Source organism: Phyllopteryx taeniolatus, chromosome 12 (genome assembly GCF_024500385.1).
Source record: "Phyllopteryx taeniolatus isolate TA_2022b chromosome 12, UOR_Ptae_1.2, whole genome shotgun sequence".
Taxonomy (NCBI): Eukaryota; Metazoa; Chordata; class Actinopteri; order Syngnathiformes; family Syngnathidae; genus Phyllopteryx; species Phyllopteryx taeniolatus.
In genome coordinates, this window is record NC_084513.1 from 5,161,774 (window position 1) to 5,180,027 (window position 18,254).

The 18,254-nt window shown below is 43.2% G+C and overlaps 1 protein-coding gene across 8 annotated transcripts in view; it reads left to right on the plus strand.

Annotated features, from left to right (window-relative positions):
* zmym2 (zinc finger, MYM-type 2) overlaps positions 1 to 18,254 on the plus strand; it is a 64,689-nt gene that overhangs the window by 3,532 nt on the left and 42,903 nt on the right. For 6 of the 8 annotated variants that reach the window (XR_009790988.1, XR_009790989.1, XM_061791264.1 and 3 more), the window contains exons 2-4: positions 9,166 to 9,912; positions 15,556 to 15,709; positions 16,151 to 16,299. Coding sequence is in view for 6 of the 8 variants with exons in the window: in XM_061791264.1 (XP_061647248.1) it covers positions 9,181 to 9,912; positions 15,556 to 15,709; positions 16,151 to 16,299 (1,035 nt within the window). In the remaining 2 variants the exon portion in view is untranslated. Of the gene's footprint in view, positions 1 to 443; positions 7,975 to 9,165; positions 9,913 to 14,492; positions 14,548 to 15,555; positions 15,710 to 16,150; positions 16,300 to 18,254 lie in introns of those variants that run through there. The other 2 variants (XM_061791260.1, XM_061791265.1) reach the window with 2 other exon arrangements.

The following is an 18,254-nucleotide window of genomic DNA, read 5'->3' on the forward strand; positions in this document are numbered from 1 at the left end:
GAGTATCTTCAAAAGTATTCTCTAGTCCAGTGATTCCTAGCCAGTGTGCCATGAACGATCTGCAGGTGTGCCATAGAAAGTTATAAAATTTTACTTCACTGCTCAAAAAATTATTACTTTACAAGAACTAATGTATCTTTGTTCCTCTATTTTTGCCAGTGAGGCATAGTGACAGACGGAACAAATAAATGGTCTTCTATTTGATGGCAGGAAGTACATACAGTAATTACTGTGCATTTACGTTTTGCAACATTTTTGTTTGTTGGTGTACCGTAAGATTTTCCAATTGTAAAATATGTGCGTTCGCTCCATTAAGGTTGGAAATCACTGCTCTAGTCAGGTTATGTATTATAATCAGTCAGGTCAAACCAACAATACAACATGACAGAAATAATGGGTGCTAACTTACTGTAATTGAATTACGTCACACACAACAAAACCTTAGAGCATGATTCAACATAACGCCGGCATGTTTACGTAAAACTGTTAGTGCTAGCATTAGCTTGCTAGGCTACATAACGCTTTGTTACCTGCTTTCGAGCCGTATCGTATTAAAAGTACATGAACATACCTCAAGTAATCCTTAAATTAATGTAATTTCTCGAGCACCGGTCACCACACGTTTTCCCCCATTGTGTTCTTATAATACACGCGTTGCGATGTCGTCGCCATGGTAACGAGTGTATCTGGTTGCGTTTGAGTTGACAAGATAAAGCCCTGTGATCATAAGACGGGATGCTAAGATTTTATTGCAGGAGTATGACAGTGCAATCATAAAAGACCAAATTTGTCTTGTAGACTGATCCACACATTACGTGTCTGTCTCAAGACGTGTTGTCTGTCCCACACCGCCGACATGCTTTAACAAAAAATAACTTTATTGGATGTCAGATATTTACAGCACTACGTCAAAAGACACGCGGCAAGGCTAAACTAGCTTTTGGATTCAAATATACTGTACACCAGTGATTCCCAACCAGTGTGCCGTGGCACATTAGTGTGCCGTGAGAGCTCTTCTGGTGTGCCGTGGGAAATGATCAAATTTTACGTAATTGGTCAGAATATTATTTATTTACAAAAAATGTCTCTTTGTTCACCTATCTACCCCACCAGCATATAAAGACAGATAGAAAAAATAAATACTCTTTTATTAGATGGCACAAAGTGTATAATTGACTTGTGTATCCACTTTTAGTGGCATTTTTGTTTGTTGGTGTGCCGTGAGATTTTTCAAATGTAAAATATCTGCCTTGGCTCAATAAAGGTTGGGAATCACTGCTGTACACGATGGCGACGCGGAGTAAATATCTTTTGCGGAGCTGATCAATTATGTCATTGATCGGCTTGGCAAATTATGACAAAGCCGATCAGCATAAAATGCTAATTATCAGCCGATACCGATAAAGCCGATCAGGTCGGTGTAAAGTCTAGTGTATACATGATGTGCACTACATTTAATCGGAAAAGCTGTGTGACATGCGCGCTTTGTTCTCAATATGTCATTGATCAAGGTGGAGGTCTGTCTATTCAGCACAGTAGTTGGGATTTTTTTTATACGTTTATTTAAAAAACAAAAAGCTTGAACAACTTATAAGTAGTTACAAACAACATCTTCACAAACGAGCTCCGTCTGGAGCCGCCATATTTACGTCGAGACGAAGCACGCGCAGGCGATAATTCTGAACAGTTTGGCAAAATTAGTAGTTCACCCCTGTCAAACCGAATGACATTGAGGTGTTTATATGGAGCATTTTCATTCGGCTTGGGCTTCTAAACCAGTTATAATCAGAATAGAAGGCCCCATATAAACCAGGCTAGTCTTGCAGCTCTATTCTTTATTTCAGACCCAGAGGGATCCATATCACAGGGTAAAGAAAAAACTATTTAATAGGGAAGCAAGAAAGGAAGGAATAATAACTATAATAATAAAAATAAGAGTGACTGATTTAAAAGCAATAAAAAAATAATAAGGGCGGGTCTTATTTTTAATAATTTCAGAGGCAATAATCAAACTATCGTTTATCGTGGTAAGTTTTGGGAAAATATATCGCCCTAAAAGAAAGCGGATACAAAACTGGGTCAAACAGAAGTATCTGTAAGAGAGGCCTTTTCTGGACACTTGGATGACAAAACGAAGGTGTTTTTTAAAAATCAAATTGACACTTATACTAAGTCCATGTAAGAGAGTCACTTTATGGAGGTCTAAATAGCCAAAATATGGGACCTTTAAGTCTGGCAAGTGACAATATTCAAAGTTATTTTGAAAATATATATCTTAAAACTTTGCCAAACAAATCTGAGAAAGAATTCCATACCGGATCGGTTGTGGCCCGGGTTAACAACGTCCAACACCGGCGCCGTTAACCTACAGGGAACTGCTTGAAATTCAGCTACTGTGGGTCTAAGATGAAGGAGAGGTGGAAAGCGGGTTCTTAGGCAGAAACAGAAGAGCAAAGCACAGGGCCTAGAACTGAATGTGGGGACTTCGAATATTGGGACTATGACAGGAAAAGCTTGGGATTGGGTTGACATGATGATTAGGAGAAAGGTTGATATATTGTGTGTCCAAGAATGGAATGGCAATAAGGGTAGAAGTTTAGGGGCAGGGTTCAAATAATTTTGCCATGTTGTAGATGGGAAGAAAAAATGAGTCAGGGTTATTTTAAAGGAATAGTTGGTTAAGAATGTCTTGGAGATGAAAAGAGTATCCAAGCGAGTGATGAGGCTGAAACTTGAAATTGAGGGTGTTTTCTGTATAATGTGATTAGTGGCTCTACCCAACAGGTAGGATGTGACTTAGAGGTGAAAGAGAAATTCTGGAAGGACCTAGACGAAGTAGTTCTGAGCATCCCAGACACAGAGAGAGAGAGAGTCGTGATTGGTTTAGATTGTAATGGACATGTTGGTGAAGGAAATGGGTGATGAAGAAGTCATAAGTTTGGCATTCAGGAAAGGAACTTGGAGGGACACATGGTGGTAGACTTTCAAAAAAGGAGTGAAATGGCGGTAGTGAACACCTTTTTCCAGAAGAGACAGGAACATAGGGTGACCTACAAGAGCGGAGGGAGACTCACGCAGGTGGATTGCATCTTGTGCAGATGTAATATGAAGGAGGTTACTGACTGTAAGGTAATGGTAGGGGAGAGTATGACTAGCCAGCATAGGATAGTGGTGTGTAAGATGACTCTTGTAGGGAGGAAAATTAAGAAGACAAAAGCAGAGCAGAGAACCATGTGGTGGAAGCTGAGAAAGGAAGAGTGTTGTGTGGCTTTTCGGGAAGAGCTGAGACAGGCCCTCGGTGGACAGGAGGAGCTTCCAGAAGACTGGACCACTACAGCCAAGGTGATTAGAGAGACAGGCAGGAGAGTACTTGGTGTATCTTCTGGTAGGAAAGGTGAGAAGGAGAATTGGTGGTGCAACCTCAAAGTACAGGAAATCATACAAGGAAAGAGGTTGGCTAAGAAGTAGTGGGACACTGAGAGGACTAAGGAGAGGAGAAAGGAGTACACGATGTGACGTAGGGCGAAGGTAGATGTGGCAAAGGCCAAATGAGTGATATGGTCACATGTATGCCAGGTTGGACACTGAAGGAGGAGAAAAAGATCTATACAGGTTGGCCAGACAGAGGGATAGAGATGGGAAGGTTGTGGAGCAGGTTAGGGTGATTAATGATATGGAAATGTGTTGAGTGGTGCCAGTAGTGTGCTGGATAGATGCAAAGAATACTTTGAGGAGTTGATAAATGAGGAAAAGCTAGATCCATTCCACACATCCACCATCCACACACAGATGTAATTTCTGAATATTACTCCGGCGCTCTGGCGGCACGGTGGCCGACTGGTTAGAGCGTCAGCCTCACAGTTCTGAGGACCCGGGTTCAATCCCCGGCCCCGCCTGTGTGGAGTTTGCATGTTCTCCCCGTGCCTGCGTGGGTTTTCTCCGGGCACTCCGGTTTCCTCCCACATCCCAAAAACATGCATTAATTGGAGACTCTAAATTGCCCGTAGGCATGACTGTGAGTGCGAATGGTTGTTTGTTATCTGTGCCCTGTGATTGGCTGGCAACCAGTTCAGGGTGTACCCCGCCTCCTGCCCGATGACAGCTGGGATAGGCTCCAGCACGCCCGCGACCCTGGTGAGGAGAAGCGGCTCAGAAAATGGATGGATGGATGGATGGATGGACTCCGGCGCTCTAATATGTGAGCGCATCGGCCTGAGGTTCCACCTGTGCGCTCGGGACCTGCTTTGGATAAGTCACAGGAGTTGACGACACCAGAAAAAAACACGCCGCTTCTGCTGTTAAGAAGTAACGGTACTTTTACTCCGTTACATTGATCTAAATGTCGCTTGCCACTTTTATTTATCAATTATTGCTTATCAACTCTTTCATGCGCAAGACTACAACTTCGACTTCCACATTGGGCGCTGTTTGCTCCAATCCAATTTAAGCGCGAGTGACGTTTGTCTAGTTCACCAATCAAACGACACCGAAAGTCACATGACTCCACATCGTCTTCTATTGGGCTTCCTGGGCATGGGTATTAACACTAGATAAGCCAGCCTGGCTGACCGTCGTGCCTCCGTGGCCACCATTTTGGGAAGGTCGTCGTTACCATGAAGGCAATGGCGCGTTACACTGTCTGTCCAAATGTGGATATATTCACCCTACGTATAACTTGAGAAAACGTCTTGCAGTAAATTGCAGATGTTGTAGTTTTGGCTGTGCATACACACACGCGCGCGCGAACACACACACGCACAACAGAATTTGCACATTCACATTTTATTTTGTCATTGTTATTTTATTGAGCCGGCAGGGTGGGCGACTGGTTAGCACACCTGCCTCACAGTTCTGGGGACTGGGGTTCAATTCCCGGCCCCGTCAATGGGGAGTTTGCATATTCTCCCCGTGCCTGGGTGGGTTTTCGCCGGGCACTCCGGTTTCCTCCCACATCCCATAAACATGCGTGGTAGGTTGATTGGAGACTCTAAATTGAACGTAGGCGTGAATGTGAGTGCGAATGGTTGTTTGTCTCTATGTCGGTTTGTTTTGTTTGATATGTCGGTTGAAGGGCTGCAGACCGGATATCGTAAGGCTAGGAATCTGTTGCCTGAGGCTTTATGGTTTTCATTAGACTTTACTGATCTGATCTTTTTGATCGGTATTGGCTGATAATTAGCATTTTATGCTGATTGGCTTTGTCATAATTCGGCGATTCGATCAAGGACGTCATTGATCGGCTCTGCAAAAGACATTTACTCCGTGTCGCCGTGTACAGTATATTTGAATCCAAAAGCTAGTTTATTTTTAGCCTTTTCACGTCTTTTGACATAGTACTGTAAATATCTGACTGCCAATAAAGTCAGATTATTTTTTTTTAATGTCGGCGGTGTGGGACAAACAACACGTCTGAGACAGACAACGCATAATGCGTGGATCAGACGACAAGACAAATTTGGTCTTTCACGATTGCACTGTCAGACTACTGCAATAAAATCTTGTATTCTGATACCACAGCAGCCCATCTTTTACGATCACTGGACTTTATCTTGTCAACTGACCGGATACACTCGTTACCATGGTGACAACAACAACAATGGATCGCGCTGCGTGTATTATAAGAACAAAATGGGGAAAAACGTTTGGTGCTCGGGAGAGGATGTTCATTTCAGGATTGCTTGAGGTATGTTCACGTACTTCTAATACGATACGGGTCGCGACCAGGCAACAAAACGTGTAGCCTAGCAAGCTAGTGCTAGCACTAATGGTTGTACGGAAACATGCCGCCGTTCTGTCGAATCATGCTCTAAAGTTTCGGTGTGTGTGAAGTAATTTAATTACAGTAATTTAGCACCCATTATGTCTGTCATTTTGTAATGTTGGTTTGACCTGACTGATTAGAGTACATGACCTGACTAGAGAATACTTTTGCAGATACTCAGTATACAGTACACAAGTCATTTAAATAGACACATTGCTCCATCTTGTGATCGGATCTGTGATTGGTTATCGGTTTTTTAAATTCTGTCTTCGGCCCCAAACATCCTGATCATGTGAAGCCTAGTTTTGATCTCGTAAAACAAGGGCGAGAGGTCTCGCGCTGTGCTTTGCAGGTAACGTTATGTTTACAACCAAACGCAGCAGTGCTTGGTACTTGCAACACTACTAGTTTAACTACGTTTCTCCGCCGTGTCACTATTTCAACATCAAATAGCTTTTCAGTAGTTAAGCTACTTTCGTGGTCACGACGATAGCAAAGTAGCATTCCCCCAGGAGTTTTAAACATTGAGTGCGACGTCACATTACGTACCTTCTCAAGTTCGCTGCCGGCCCCGGTGTCAGCGGCGAACTTGAGATAAGGTACCGTCCCAGATTGTAAACATGCAGGCAATATGGCAAAGGTAGGTACACTTCGGCAATTTCCTTGGGCTGTAATTCAGCAAACTAATGCTTCTTCTCGAGTCCTTGCGGTCCACTTAGACCTTCAAGTTGGTACTGTGCGACCCTAAAAAGAAACTATCGAGAGGACACAAAGCCAGGTATGTCCTGAAACTTTGCGGAGTTTGCACGTTCTCCCCGTGCCTGGGTGGGTTTTCTCCGGGCACTTCGGTTTCCTCCCACATCCCCAAAACGTGTGGTAGGTTGATTGAAGACTCTAAATTGCCTGTAGGTGTGAAGATAGCTGGGATAGGCTCCAGCAGCCCGTGACCCCACTGAGGATAAGCGGTAAAGAAAATGGATATTTAAATAATTAATTTATTTCAATAGAAGAAAATGTAATTATTTTTTACAGTGCCATAAACAAAAATGCTCAGGTTTAAGTGGCCTTTTACTGTACATATTTGAAAATAAGGTTAGACAAATATTTTATCGAATTGGGTTAAGTCAAGGTTCTTTATGATTAGCACATGTACAAATGTTAACTATAATTTTTTTTTCTGCACTGGATCGACAATCGTATCGCCCCCATACTGAATTGAATTGAATCGTTCCGCCCGAGTCGTTCACTAACCAAAAAGACAGATGGCACTAAATTTGACATACATATATCTTATCGTGAAAATCAGCTTTATAGGTGCCACGTCTGTCCGTTTGTTTTGTGGTCGTCTGCTGCGGCATATAGACTATTTATATTATTATATATATATATTTAATCACATTCATTTTATATACTAAATATTACACCGCATGAAATGTTTTGCATTCTTTTCTCCTGAATGCTCTGCCACTTTTGTCTTGCAGTCTTAACAGCTTTACAGGTGCCACCTCTACTGTTTCCCATAATAGCCCCCTTTCACACTGGGTGTAAATGCTATTTTAATGTCATGTAAGTGTGTTTGTGAAAGGGTACAGTCACACTTACGTGGCTGTGTTCTGTGTGAAAGGCACAGGCAGTGGCGGCCATTTTGTGGGCTCTCTGTTTGGAACTATCAGTCATTGAAGTCAATCGCAGTGGCACTGTACCACTCAGGGAAAAGGGGGCTTTTATTTGTTGACTGGACGTGACGTGTGTCTCTGTGTGTGTGTGTGTGTGTGTTTGTGTGCGTGTGTGTGTGTGAAAACATCAGCTTCCTGCTCCTGAGTCTGTTGCCCCACACTTCCTGTCACATGGTCGCCCCCCCCCCCCCCCCGAACATCACGGAGGCTCAGTTTTCACTTAAAAATGGCTGCACGTCAAAGTGGCAGCCCATCTTGGTGGCGCGTCCAAGCACACACTTGATAAACCATGCCTGTGATACGTGAAGTGGCCATTTTTGAGAGTTTTGCCGCCATTACCCTCGTTAGCACGTGACATGAAAGACAACCCCCCTTGGCTCCCACTGATGCGTCGAAAAACGACACGCCAGACGTAGCGGTAAGAGAGCGCGTCCCTGGTGGTGGGCCTCGCTATCGCCATAGCAACCAAGGTGTAGCTTCACGGGTTGCCGCAGCAACGAGGGAGGAGTACAAAAAAGGGACGAGGAACGACAGCAGGTGAGAAGGGGAGCAGGATTTACGATGTTAGCACAATACCCACCTTTGTCAAGAAATTTGCTGGCTTCCAATGGCAAAGTGTTCTTTGTTAAATTCACGACACAGGTCCCTTTCATGCAGATTTTCCTTAAAATCGGCATCCTCTCTTGAGTGGGATTTAGCAGTCTGTCTTTTCATTCAGGACTCACCAACAATGAGATATTGCTAATTCTGCTTCCCTGAATTTGATGATGAAGCCCCTTTCACACTGTCCAGCCAAGCAGACTTTTTCAGGTCTCCCTATTCTGCGTTTAAGGTATCAATACGAAATTAGGAGTAGATGTAGACATGCAAGTTTGCTGATCGTATTTCAGTAGTGGAAAAGCCTGTGTGTTCTTTAAAATCATTGGTTATACAAGCCCCTTTCACACAGATTATCCTCAAAATTGGCATTTCGGTATCCACTGTTGGGTCTGGATTAACATCGCGTACCTTTTAAAGTAGGGTCCACTAAAGCGGGACATCAATGAACGCGGTTTCCTGCAATCATGTAAGCCCCTTTCACACCAAAAAAAAGTTCCGCCCGCCACCCATGTTTCACACGGACATTTATTGCAGATGGACGCTGTGTTGGGCCAATGATAAACTTTGCCAAAAACAACAAAGGAGCGTCTGTGATTTTTAAGACCTTGTTAGATGTGTAATGTACATATAACATAAGTGAGTGGTAGTTAGCATTTTTTTTACCTAAAATGGTCATCGCTAGCACGCTAATCGCGATTGCTAATTGTGAAGCATTTTGCTGTCTCAAATTCTGTACGTCAAATTTATACCATACACTCAGTACCAACATAATGCAGTTTAAGGATTGAAGTACATCGCTCATAAATAAAATGCTTGTTAGTAGTAAGAAAAATATATATTTATTTTTGATAATAGTGGGGGGGATTATTATTTGACTATTCGATCAATAATCAACAGTAGAATAAATTCTAAAAGGATTCAAAATTAGTAAAAATTGCGAATTAGAATAGTGGGAATTCACGACTGTTAGTGGTCTTTGGTTATTTTATCGGCATGAAACTTGCCACTTTCACCCAGTCCTTAAAATTGGCATATCTGTATCTGTAGCAGCTGGTCCTGGGGCAGGGTGTCTCAGGGGAAAAAACCGGGTTCCACCTAATTGCCTTATTTGGGCTGGGGATGTTCCAGGTGGTTGCCTTAGCAATGGATGGGGAGTTGGAACCCAACCCTGCTGTTCCAGAGGAGGAGGTGGCGACAGCGGGGGCGGCGGCGGCGGCGGGGGAGCACGTGGAGGCCGCTGCGGCTCCCACTGTGGAGACACCAGAGTCGGTTGGCGTGGCAACACATAACGATGAGGCGCCGAAGAAGGGCAGCGGCGAGGATAACGATGACGACGTGGTTCTGGTAGAGGAGCATGCCCCCGAGCTGCCGCCCTTAAATGAGTGTTCAGAGTGCCCTGCTGACATGGAGACGGAAGACAAGACTCTCGCCGAGGTGACACCGCCCGCCGAGGTGACTCCGCCCGCCGAGGTGACTCCGCCCGCCGAGGTGACTCCGCCCGCCGAGGTGACTCCGCCCGCCGAGGTGACTCCGCCCGCCGCGGTGACGCCGCCCGCCGCGGTGACGCCGCCCGCCGCGGTGACACCGCCCGCCGAGGTGACGCCGCCCGCCGCGGTGACACCCGACGCTTCTGAGCCCTCCAACCCCGCCTCGGCGGTTGAGCCCATCGTTATTGACGATGAGGAGGAGCCTGAGGAGAACCTGGGCAGCTCCTCGCCTGCCACCCTCAGCAGTGTGGAACCACATTCAGAGATCCGCATCGCCAACGTCACCACGCTGGGCAAGAAAAGAGGCGCTGACGCCAAAACGTCACCAGGGGATGCCCAAGCCGACTTGATGATCACCTCGGTGACGTCACTGCAGGGCGGACCAATGGTAAGATGGCAATTATTTAAATTGGTGTGAACACCCATTGATTGCAGTGATACGTTTCAGACCCACTCACAATGGTTGAAAAGCCGCAATATAGAGACCAGATTAAAAAAAAAAAATTATACATCGTTTTACCCTTTTCCACAGTTGAATTTATTAAAACACTTTTTAAAGTATTCCTTCACAGCTGTTCTCACTCTCTAGCCCAGTTCTCGAAATAAGGGGGAAAGCGTGCTTGCTTTGTAGCAACTGGATGGAAAATTTCCGACAAATTTTCAAAAATATTTTTTGGGGGGGGGGGGGTAGCGATTACTCAATCAACGAAATATCTATAGGATAATTGATTCTAAAAAGATTCGATAGTGACAGCCTTACGGCACATCAGAGGGATATGTCACATCACAGTTTTTAAAGTACATGTAAACTTAAACAATTGCTGAATAACCTTTCAATGAAAAAATGCAATCGCTTCCTTAAATACGTAAATACTAAGAAAATAATATAAAATGTGAAATGAAACAGGGCTTTACACTAACATTTTCCATTGGCAACACTTGACCACGCATGTTGGAGTTTTGCGAAATTGGCATACTGTAGTTTAAGATTGAGAGTGACTCGTTATCCCTGCAAAATATTTTACTGTGCATGTGAAGTTTGTCTGCAACAAGTGCTGGCTTGTAAAAACAGGCCATTTCTTTCATATAATTTAAAAAGACAATGGAAACGTTCAAATAAAAGCAAAGCATTACAACTGGCGTGCATGTTTACATGTATGGGGGGGACACTGTGCTCGTGCTGTGGTGCTGCAGCTTTGGTTTGCCTCCCGTTATAGTCTTTTTGTGGCATAATCCTAAACTCAAAAGATCCTGATGACTGTATGTAGACGCCATTACGCTGGCTGGAGTGGCGTCACTTGGATGGGGAAGGACTGATGCAGTCTGAAATGTTGATGCCTTTGATACTGTAAGATCAATTCTCAAAATTAAATGTTGATACTTGTGATACTTTAGTCATATGAGGGACTGTATTTGTAGTATCGCATCAGAAAGGAAATCAGTGTAATGATAGTTAGCAGATGCACAAAAAGATCATAGCAGCACCATCTCCGTGCAGCAAAAGCCATGCAACGCCAATCAAGCAAAGCGCTTCTCACTGGCCAAGCGGTGAATTGATTTCCGACGATTTGCTTAATCGTAATAGAATTGCAGGTGGAAGAATTGCAATGCATTGAATCGATATTTTTACCCACCCCTGTCCAGAATGTGTCCGGTCAATATCCATGGGCATTTAGATGAGGAATTTTGGAAACTTGTGCTTTAACTAGGAATTGAGGGTAATTTAATGGAAAGGTATCATAAATATAAAGTTTTATGTTGGCATAACCAGACATCCTTGCAAAATACTGTAGCTAGCTCTCCTTGCCCACATGAGGGCATTACAGAACTGTAATTCTTTTTATTTTTATTTTATTTTTTTTTCTTCTTCTTCTCCTCACTTCCCTTGATTGGTGGCGCATGCGAAGCTTGCTTGTGCCTCCAGTTCTGGCTTGCAACATAAAGCAAAAATTTCTAAGTGACTGCTCCTAATTTGGAAATGCTCGTAAGTTGGGGCAGTCGTAAGTCAAGGTACCGTGAGGCACACGATAGTTTTTCCGGACTCGATAATTTGTCATTGTTGTGGTGAGCTGGCGCGTGGATCACACGGTGAGCTGCCGCGCGGATCACACAGTGAGCCGTCAGAGTTGGACTGCTGTGTTGTTACCCACTAGTGGGCTCATGGAACACTCTTTGGTTTTGGCTCTGTCCAATACTTCACAGCCGTGCTCCATGTGCGCCGCGTAGATTCACACAACGGAGACACTTAAGGGAAAGTTTGCTTATTGTGTTTGCTAACTGACGCGCTAATGAGCTAGCCCACGAGCTAAGGAGCGGCGATTTTAAGGAGCTAAACAGCTCTCGCCCCCGCTGCGATGTTGTTTAAAACTTCAGGGCCTCTCTGAGTTGTATGTGTTTGTCCCAAATTAACACAAACACTGCAAAGTTAACAGTTTATTAAGCATAACCTCTGTGGCACACGTAATTCAGCCAGCAGTTGACTCCAGCAAGTGTACGCCTTTAAGAAAACGGGCGGGCGTGAGTAAGGAGATGTCAGGAGTGAAGGAAAAAGTGATTCTGGGATTAGACTCTCTGTAATGTGAGTTGTGGCTGAGAGCAACTTGTTTGTTGTCATGTTCCTGTCATGTCTTTCCCCGAGTTCTAAAAAGCGACTGAAAGTCCTTTGGCGACTCCCTTCATCCTTGACCACTTTGTGAGGGCATCACAATATATTTGATTGACAGGTGAGGTGCTCGTCTTCAGTGGACTAACCACAATCTTGCAGCTCTTTAGTCTTTATTTCAGACCCAGGGGGATCGAGGTTACAGACTAAAGAAAAACTATTTACAACCCCAATTCCAATGAAGTTGGGACGTTGTGTTAAACAAATAAAAACAGAATACAATGATTTGCGAATCATGTTCAACCTATATTGTTGAATACACTACAAAGACAATATATTTGTTCAAACTGATAAACTTTGTTTTTAGGAAATAATCATTTAACTTAGAATTTTATGGCTCCAACATGTTCCAAAAAAGCTGGGACAGGATCATGTTTACTACTGTGTTACATCACCTTTTCTTTTAACATTCAATAAACGTTTTGGAACTAAGGACACTAATTGTTGAAGCTTGCAGAACAGTCCGGGGTCTCCGTTGTCGTATTTTACGTTTTATAATGCGCCACACATTTTCAATGGGAGACAGGTCTGGACTGCAGGCAGCTCAGTCTAGTACCCGCACTCTTTTACTACGAAGCCACGCTGTTGCAACACGTGCAGAATGTGATTTGGAATTGTCTTGCTGAAATAAGCAGTGGCGTCCATGAAAAAGACGTTGCTTGGTTGGCAGCATATGTTTCTCCAAAACCTGTATGTACCTTTCAGGATTAATGGTGCCTTCACAGATGTGTAAGTTACCCCTTTGTAGTGTACTCAGTTAAATATATGTGGAACATGATTATAAATGTATATATAAACTGAGCTCGTGTCTTAATGGGCATATGAGATGGAGAAAGATGGAATTCACACCCATGCAGAAAGTCATAACACCCAAATTGAGCAGATGAAACAATTTAGGTAGCAGCACATTCATAATGGACTCTGAGCATGCATATAAACCTAAACCATATGTATAGATGTATATCTATATAAATCTATGTTGCATCTTAATGTCCATATGAGAGGATGGTGAAGAAACAGAAACACAGAAAAACGTTGACATACAGTCAGTATCGGTGGCTGGTATTCGCAGCCGTCACGAGTACCCGATTCACTGAAATAAGGCCGGGATCGGTATACCTGTTATTAGTACTCGCCCATCCCTAGTTTAAACTAATACCACACAAATTTTAAAATGTTTTCATATTTATATTGAAAATAACATGTTAATGTTCACAGGACAGGGAGGAAAAAGTAAGTGAACCTCTAGGTTACAGATTATGCAAGAGCTCATCAGAGTTATGTTTGAGCAAACCTCGAGTCCAATCAGTTAGACAACATTGGATCTGTGGTTTAAAGCTGCTCTAGCCACTGGAAAACGCACAACAGTTTAGAATTGTCTCTTTTCAAGAAGCATTGCTTGATGTGTACCATGCCTCACTCAAAAGAGCCTTCAAAAAACCTACAATTATGAGTTGTTGACTTGTATATAGCTGGAAAAGGTACTAAGGTACTGTTTCTCTAAAGGTATGGATGTTCATCAGTTCACGGTTAGGCCTGGTACACACAAGGATTTTTCAAATCATTCTTAAAAGATTTTTTTATCTGTGTCAGGCCCCACACAAAATTTAAAAATCTGGCAGTTAACTGTTATGGTCGTATTGTGTGTGTGGTGTGGTCCGATTAAAAATAACACGGAACACCACACACACAAAGATTCTATTGCGCCGCCAATCTTGCGTGATCACACGTGAACTCACAAAACCGAATAAGAAGAAACACTTCCGGGTATGCGCTGAAGGTTCCCGAAGGTTGCCGGAGCAGGGAGCCTTGTAAAATGGTGGGGTCATCCAAAAACGCTTTGGAAAATACCTGTGTGTGTTTGGGTAACCCACTTTTATTTAAAAAAAACAAACACAAAAAAACACAAAATCGGGTAAGAGATGCTTGTTTCTAGTTCCACTTTATTTTTGTTGAGTCAGGGTGCTTCTTGTTTGGCTATATTCTGTTACATGTCACAGTTCACTCCGCCATGACTCGAAAGAAGTCGGCGTTCCCCACACAGGACGGGTTTTGGTTGTAAATATTGAACGCCTTCATTTAAGAATGTCGGCCCGACCTGTTTTGGACCCTAAAATCGGGACAAATCCACTCTTAACATACAACAGACCTAAGGATAATGTTATAAGACGTAAATTTGTCTGGCGTTTGACCGGCTTGGTTGGGGCAAAATCGGCACAAAAACAGGCCAATTGCCTTTGTTTACTGGACTTTATACAAATTGTCTTTAAATGGAGAAAGTTCAGCACTGTTGCTTCTCTTCCAAGGAGTGGCCGTCCTGTAAAGATGACTGCAAGAGCACACCACAGAATGCTCAATAAGGTAAAAAAAAAAAAAAGGGGGTCAGCTGAAGACCTTAAAGAAATCACTGCCATATGCCAACATCTCTAGACAAATCTACCACACACAAAACAGTAAACAAGAATGGGTTTCTAGGGAGAACACAAAGAAGGAAGTTACTGTCTTAAACAAAACATTCCTGGATGTTTAAGTTTGCTAAGAGCACTTGGATGTTCCACAGCACTACTGGCAATGAAACCAAAGTTGAGTTGTTTGGGAGGACTATACAATGCCATGTGTGGAGGAAAAATGGCACAGCACACCAACATCAAAACCTTATCTCAACTGTGAAGCATGGTAGAGGAAGCATCATGGTATGGGTATGATTATTATTTTTTTGGACAGCTTGCTATAACCAATGGAAAAATCAATTCCCAAGTTTATCAAAATATTTTGCAGAAGAACATGAGAGCATCTGTCCAACAGTTGAAGCTCAATAAAGGTTGGGTGTTACAACAGGACAATGATCCAAAGCACAAAAGCAAGTCAACAACAGAATGCCTTCAGAAAAAGAAAATGCGTGTTTTGGAATGGCCCAGTCAAAGTCCTGACCTCAACCCGATTGAGATGCTGTAACATGACCTCGAGAGTTCTTCACACTAGCCATCCCAGGAATCTAAAGCTGAAAAGCAACAGTTTTGTTAAGGGGAATGGTCCGAAATTCGTCCTAATCGATATGAAAGTCTGATCTGCAACTACAGGAAACATTTGGTTGTTATTGCTGCCAAAGAAGGGTCAACCAGTTATTAAATCCAATGGTTCACTTATATTTTCCCTCCCTGTCCTGTGACAGTTTACCTTTTATGCTCTATAAAAATATTAAAACATTGTTTATGTGGTATTAGATTGAGAACACTGTATATTCTTGTGATTTAGATGATCAAACTACATAGGATGACCACTTTATGCAGAAATGTAAGAAATTCCAGTGTTCACATACTTTTTCCTCCCACTGTATACGTTCGATGACATGAGCCCACTTTCCCGTAGTCGGGCGACGCCGCGGCAGAAGAAAACGGTCTACAAATCGGCAGCGCTTTCAGCCTGAATTCCGACGCAACGTCTGGAAGACCGAGTGCTTCCTTCAACCCTGGGCGGGGATCGGCGGTGCAAAACGGTGACACGGGGACGCACAACAGAACAGGTAGTCATACCCCCACCACACAATACACTTCCACACTGAACCCACAAATGTTCTGCTTTCCCCAGTACTATCAAGACCCTTTCACACTGCCCATCAAATTTGATGAGTTTTTTGCAGTCCCCCCCGCCCCGAGTCACTAAGTTACCAATACAGAATGGGCAGTTGAAGTTTACCTGTAAATTTTCCATCTTCTGAAATAGTACTGTATCATGCCCCTTTCACACTGCCTATCATAGCTGGCTTTTCTTCTTCTTTTTCCCGGGTGTTACACCCCGGTCCTGGGAAAATTTGTGACGCACAACACACACTCTAAACATCAGTACCTTTCACAAAGAGCAGCTGCAATGGACTGCTTGGTGGAATTGTGGCCTTTAAAAGTGAAGCATGTGGTAAAATGGAGGATTAAAATAGATGACGCAGGCTTGTCATGTTCCCCCACAGACTCATGGATTTCCCAGTCAGCGTCGGTGCCTCGCAACCAAAAGCAAACGGGGGTGGACTCTTTATCCACCGCCACTTCCCTGCCCAAACCTCCGGGACAGTCTTCCTCCTCCTCGCCAGGCACCCAGCCGCAACCCAGGACGGTGAAGGTAATGCTCCATGTACCACATTTACCTCATTTAATGTCCTCACAACGCTAATGTACCAAATTTACATTCATACCCCTTGAACTTGTCCACATTTTATGACCTTATAATCGCAAACTTGAACTTATTGAGATTTTATGTGGTAGCGCACAATTATCTAAGGGTCTTTGTGACGATGCAGTAGTGGTCTTCCAGGTCAGCTGTGCCGTACCCGGAAGAACTACTGCTGCCCAATGGCGCTAAAATATTTGAGCATTTCACCCAAAATACTGACAAGTGATGTGATGCAAAACCTGCGAGTCCGAGTGCAGTTTTCATGGCAGCAAAACAGCATCTAAAAAGGAAGTATGTTGTGGCTGATTCAATTTCTGACCAGGGTTATACTCGTTTTGGATTTTTCAGTATAGTTTTTTTTTTAATTTCATTTTGCCTTTTTCTTTTTTCAGTTCAGTTGTAATCAGTTTGTTAGTTTTTATTTTCGGTCATCTCAGTAAGCTGTTAGCTGCTGTTTGGCTAGTTAGCTGCTAATATTTGCGTCAATGGCTGTGAGTTTATGGCTGAACGCTGTAAACGTTAGCATTAGTTTAAGGAAAATGATGACTATTTCTTTAGCCTTAGCACACAGGTTATGTGTTTGATGTAACATTATAACCACATATATGAATAGAAGATTAATAAGATGTAGCAGGTCAGCTGAGTTACGTGCCTGCGTGGCGGCCATGCAGATTTTATTTTTTATTATTCCTAGTCCCCTTGTTGTGATTGTACATTCTACACTAACTTGTGAACTAGTGCGACCAACTTTTTCAGTTTGTCGCACCAGCACATGATTTGGACGCATCGCATCCTTTTTTGGGGAGGGTACAGCATGACCATGGCATGCCAAAGTTTCATATGAAGTAAAGATTGACAGAGACTTGAAATATATTTGGAAAATATTTTACTGTGAACAAGAAGTTTGTCCGCAACAAGCAGTGCAGACAAAACGGGTCAATTAAATTAAAACAAAGGCTTTATGTTTATTTAATCATTTGTTCAGCTCAAAAGGGCTCAGAGTAGTCCAGATGAGTTGACGGCTCACACTTAAAATGAATAGGTAGCGGGCCAGCGTCAATATAGGAACGTGATGGCCATTCCACTGCCCAGCCACAATGGCGTACTAGCCTGTCTGTGATGGGTATATGTGGTGTGCATGTACGTGACGCTGCTGTTGATAATCGTGTGTCCTATCGGGAAGAAGCAGTCAATTATGTCGCAAGAGGCAGCCAATCATTGCAGCGGGATGCTTTGAACACAAATGGAATTCATAACGATTGAGACTGCTCACTCGCGCTCTCTCTCTCTCTCTTTCTATCTCTCTCGGCGAGCGTACAGGAGGAGGGGTTTGCAGTGGATAAAAAGGTGACTTTCAACCATTAAAACATGCATTCTTGCAAGTGCAACAAGTAGGGATGGGTATTGATACGATTTTTACTATTCCAATTCCATTTTCGATACTGCTTCATGAGTCGATTCTTTGATTCTCAAATGTATAGTTTGGGGGAGAAGAAAAACATCCAGTGGACTGTTTAAAAAAATAAATGAATAAAAGAATAAAATACAATGTGCCCGCAGGATATTATATCCAGGCTTCTCATTATAACATAGAAACGTTACAATTTGGGGGGGGGGGGGGGGGGGGGAAACAACTGTGCCGTGGCGCGCGTATGCAGGTTCCTGCATTGTAAACACACCCTGAACGCATCATATGTATCTTGGGGTGACATATGTTCTTCTGCCTTCCCTGAGTGTGTTTTAAAATGTTTAATGATGCCCCGTTTGGAGTTCACTGTAAAACTAAATGCACAAAACAAATTGCACACATTGGATGTTTAAGTACAAGACATATCGTTTTAGAGATCACTAGCATAATGGTAACACAAAGGGAAACCATGTTTATGAGCTAGCTAAAATTAGCA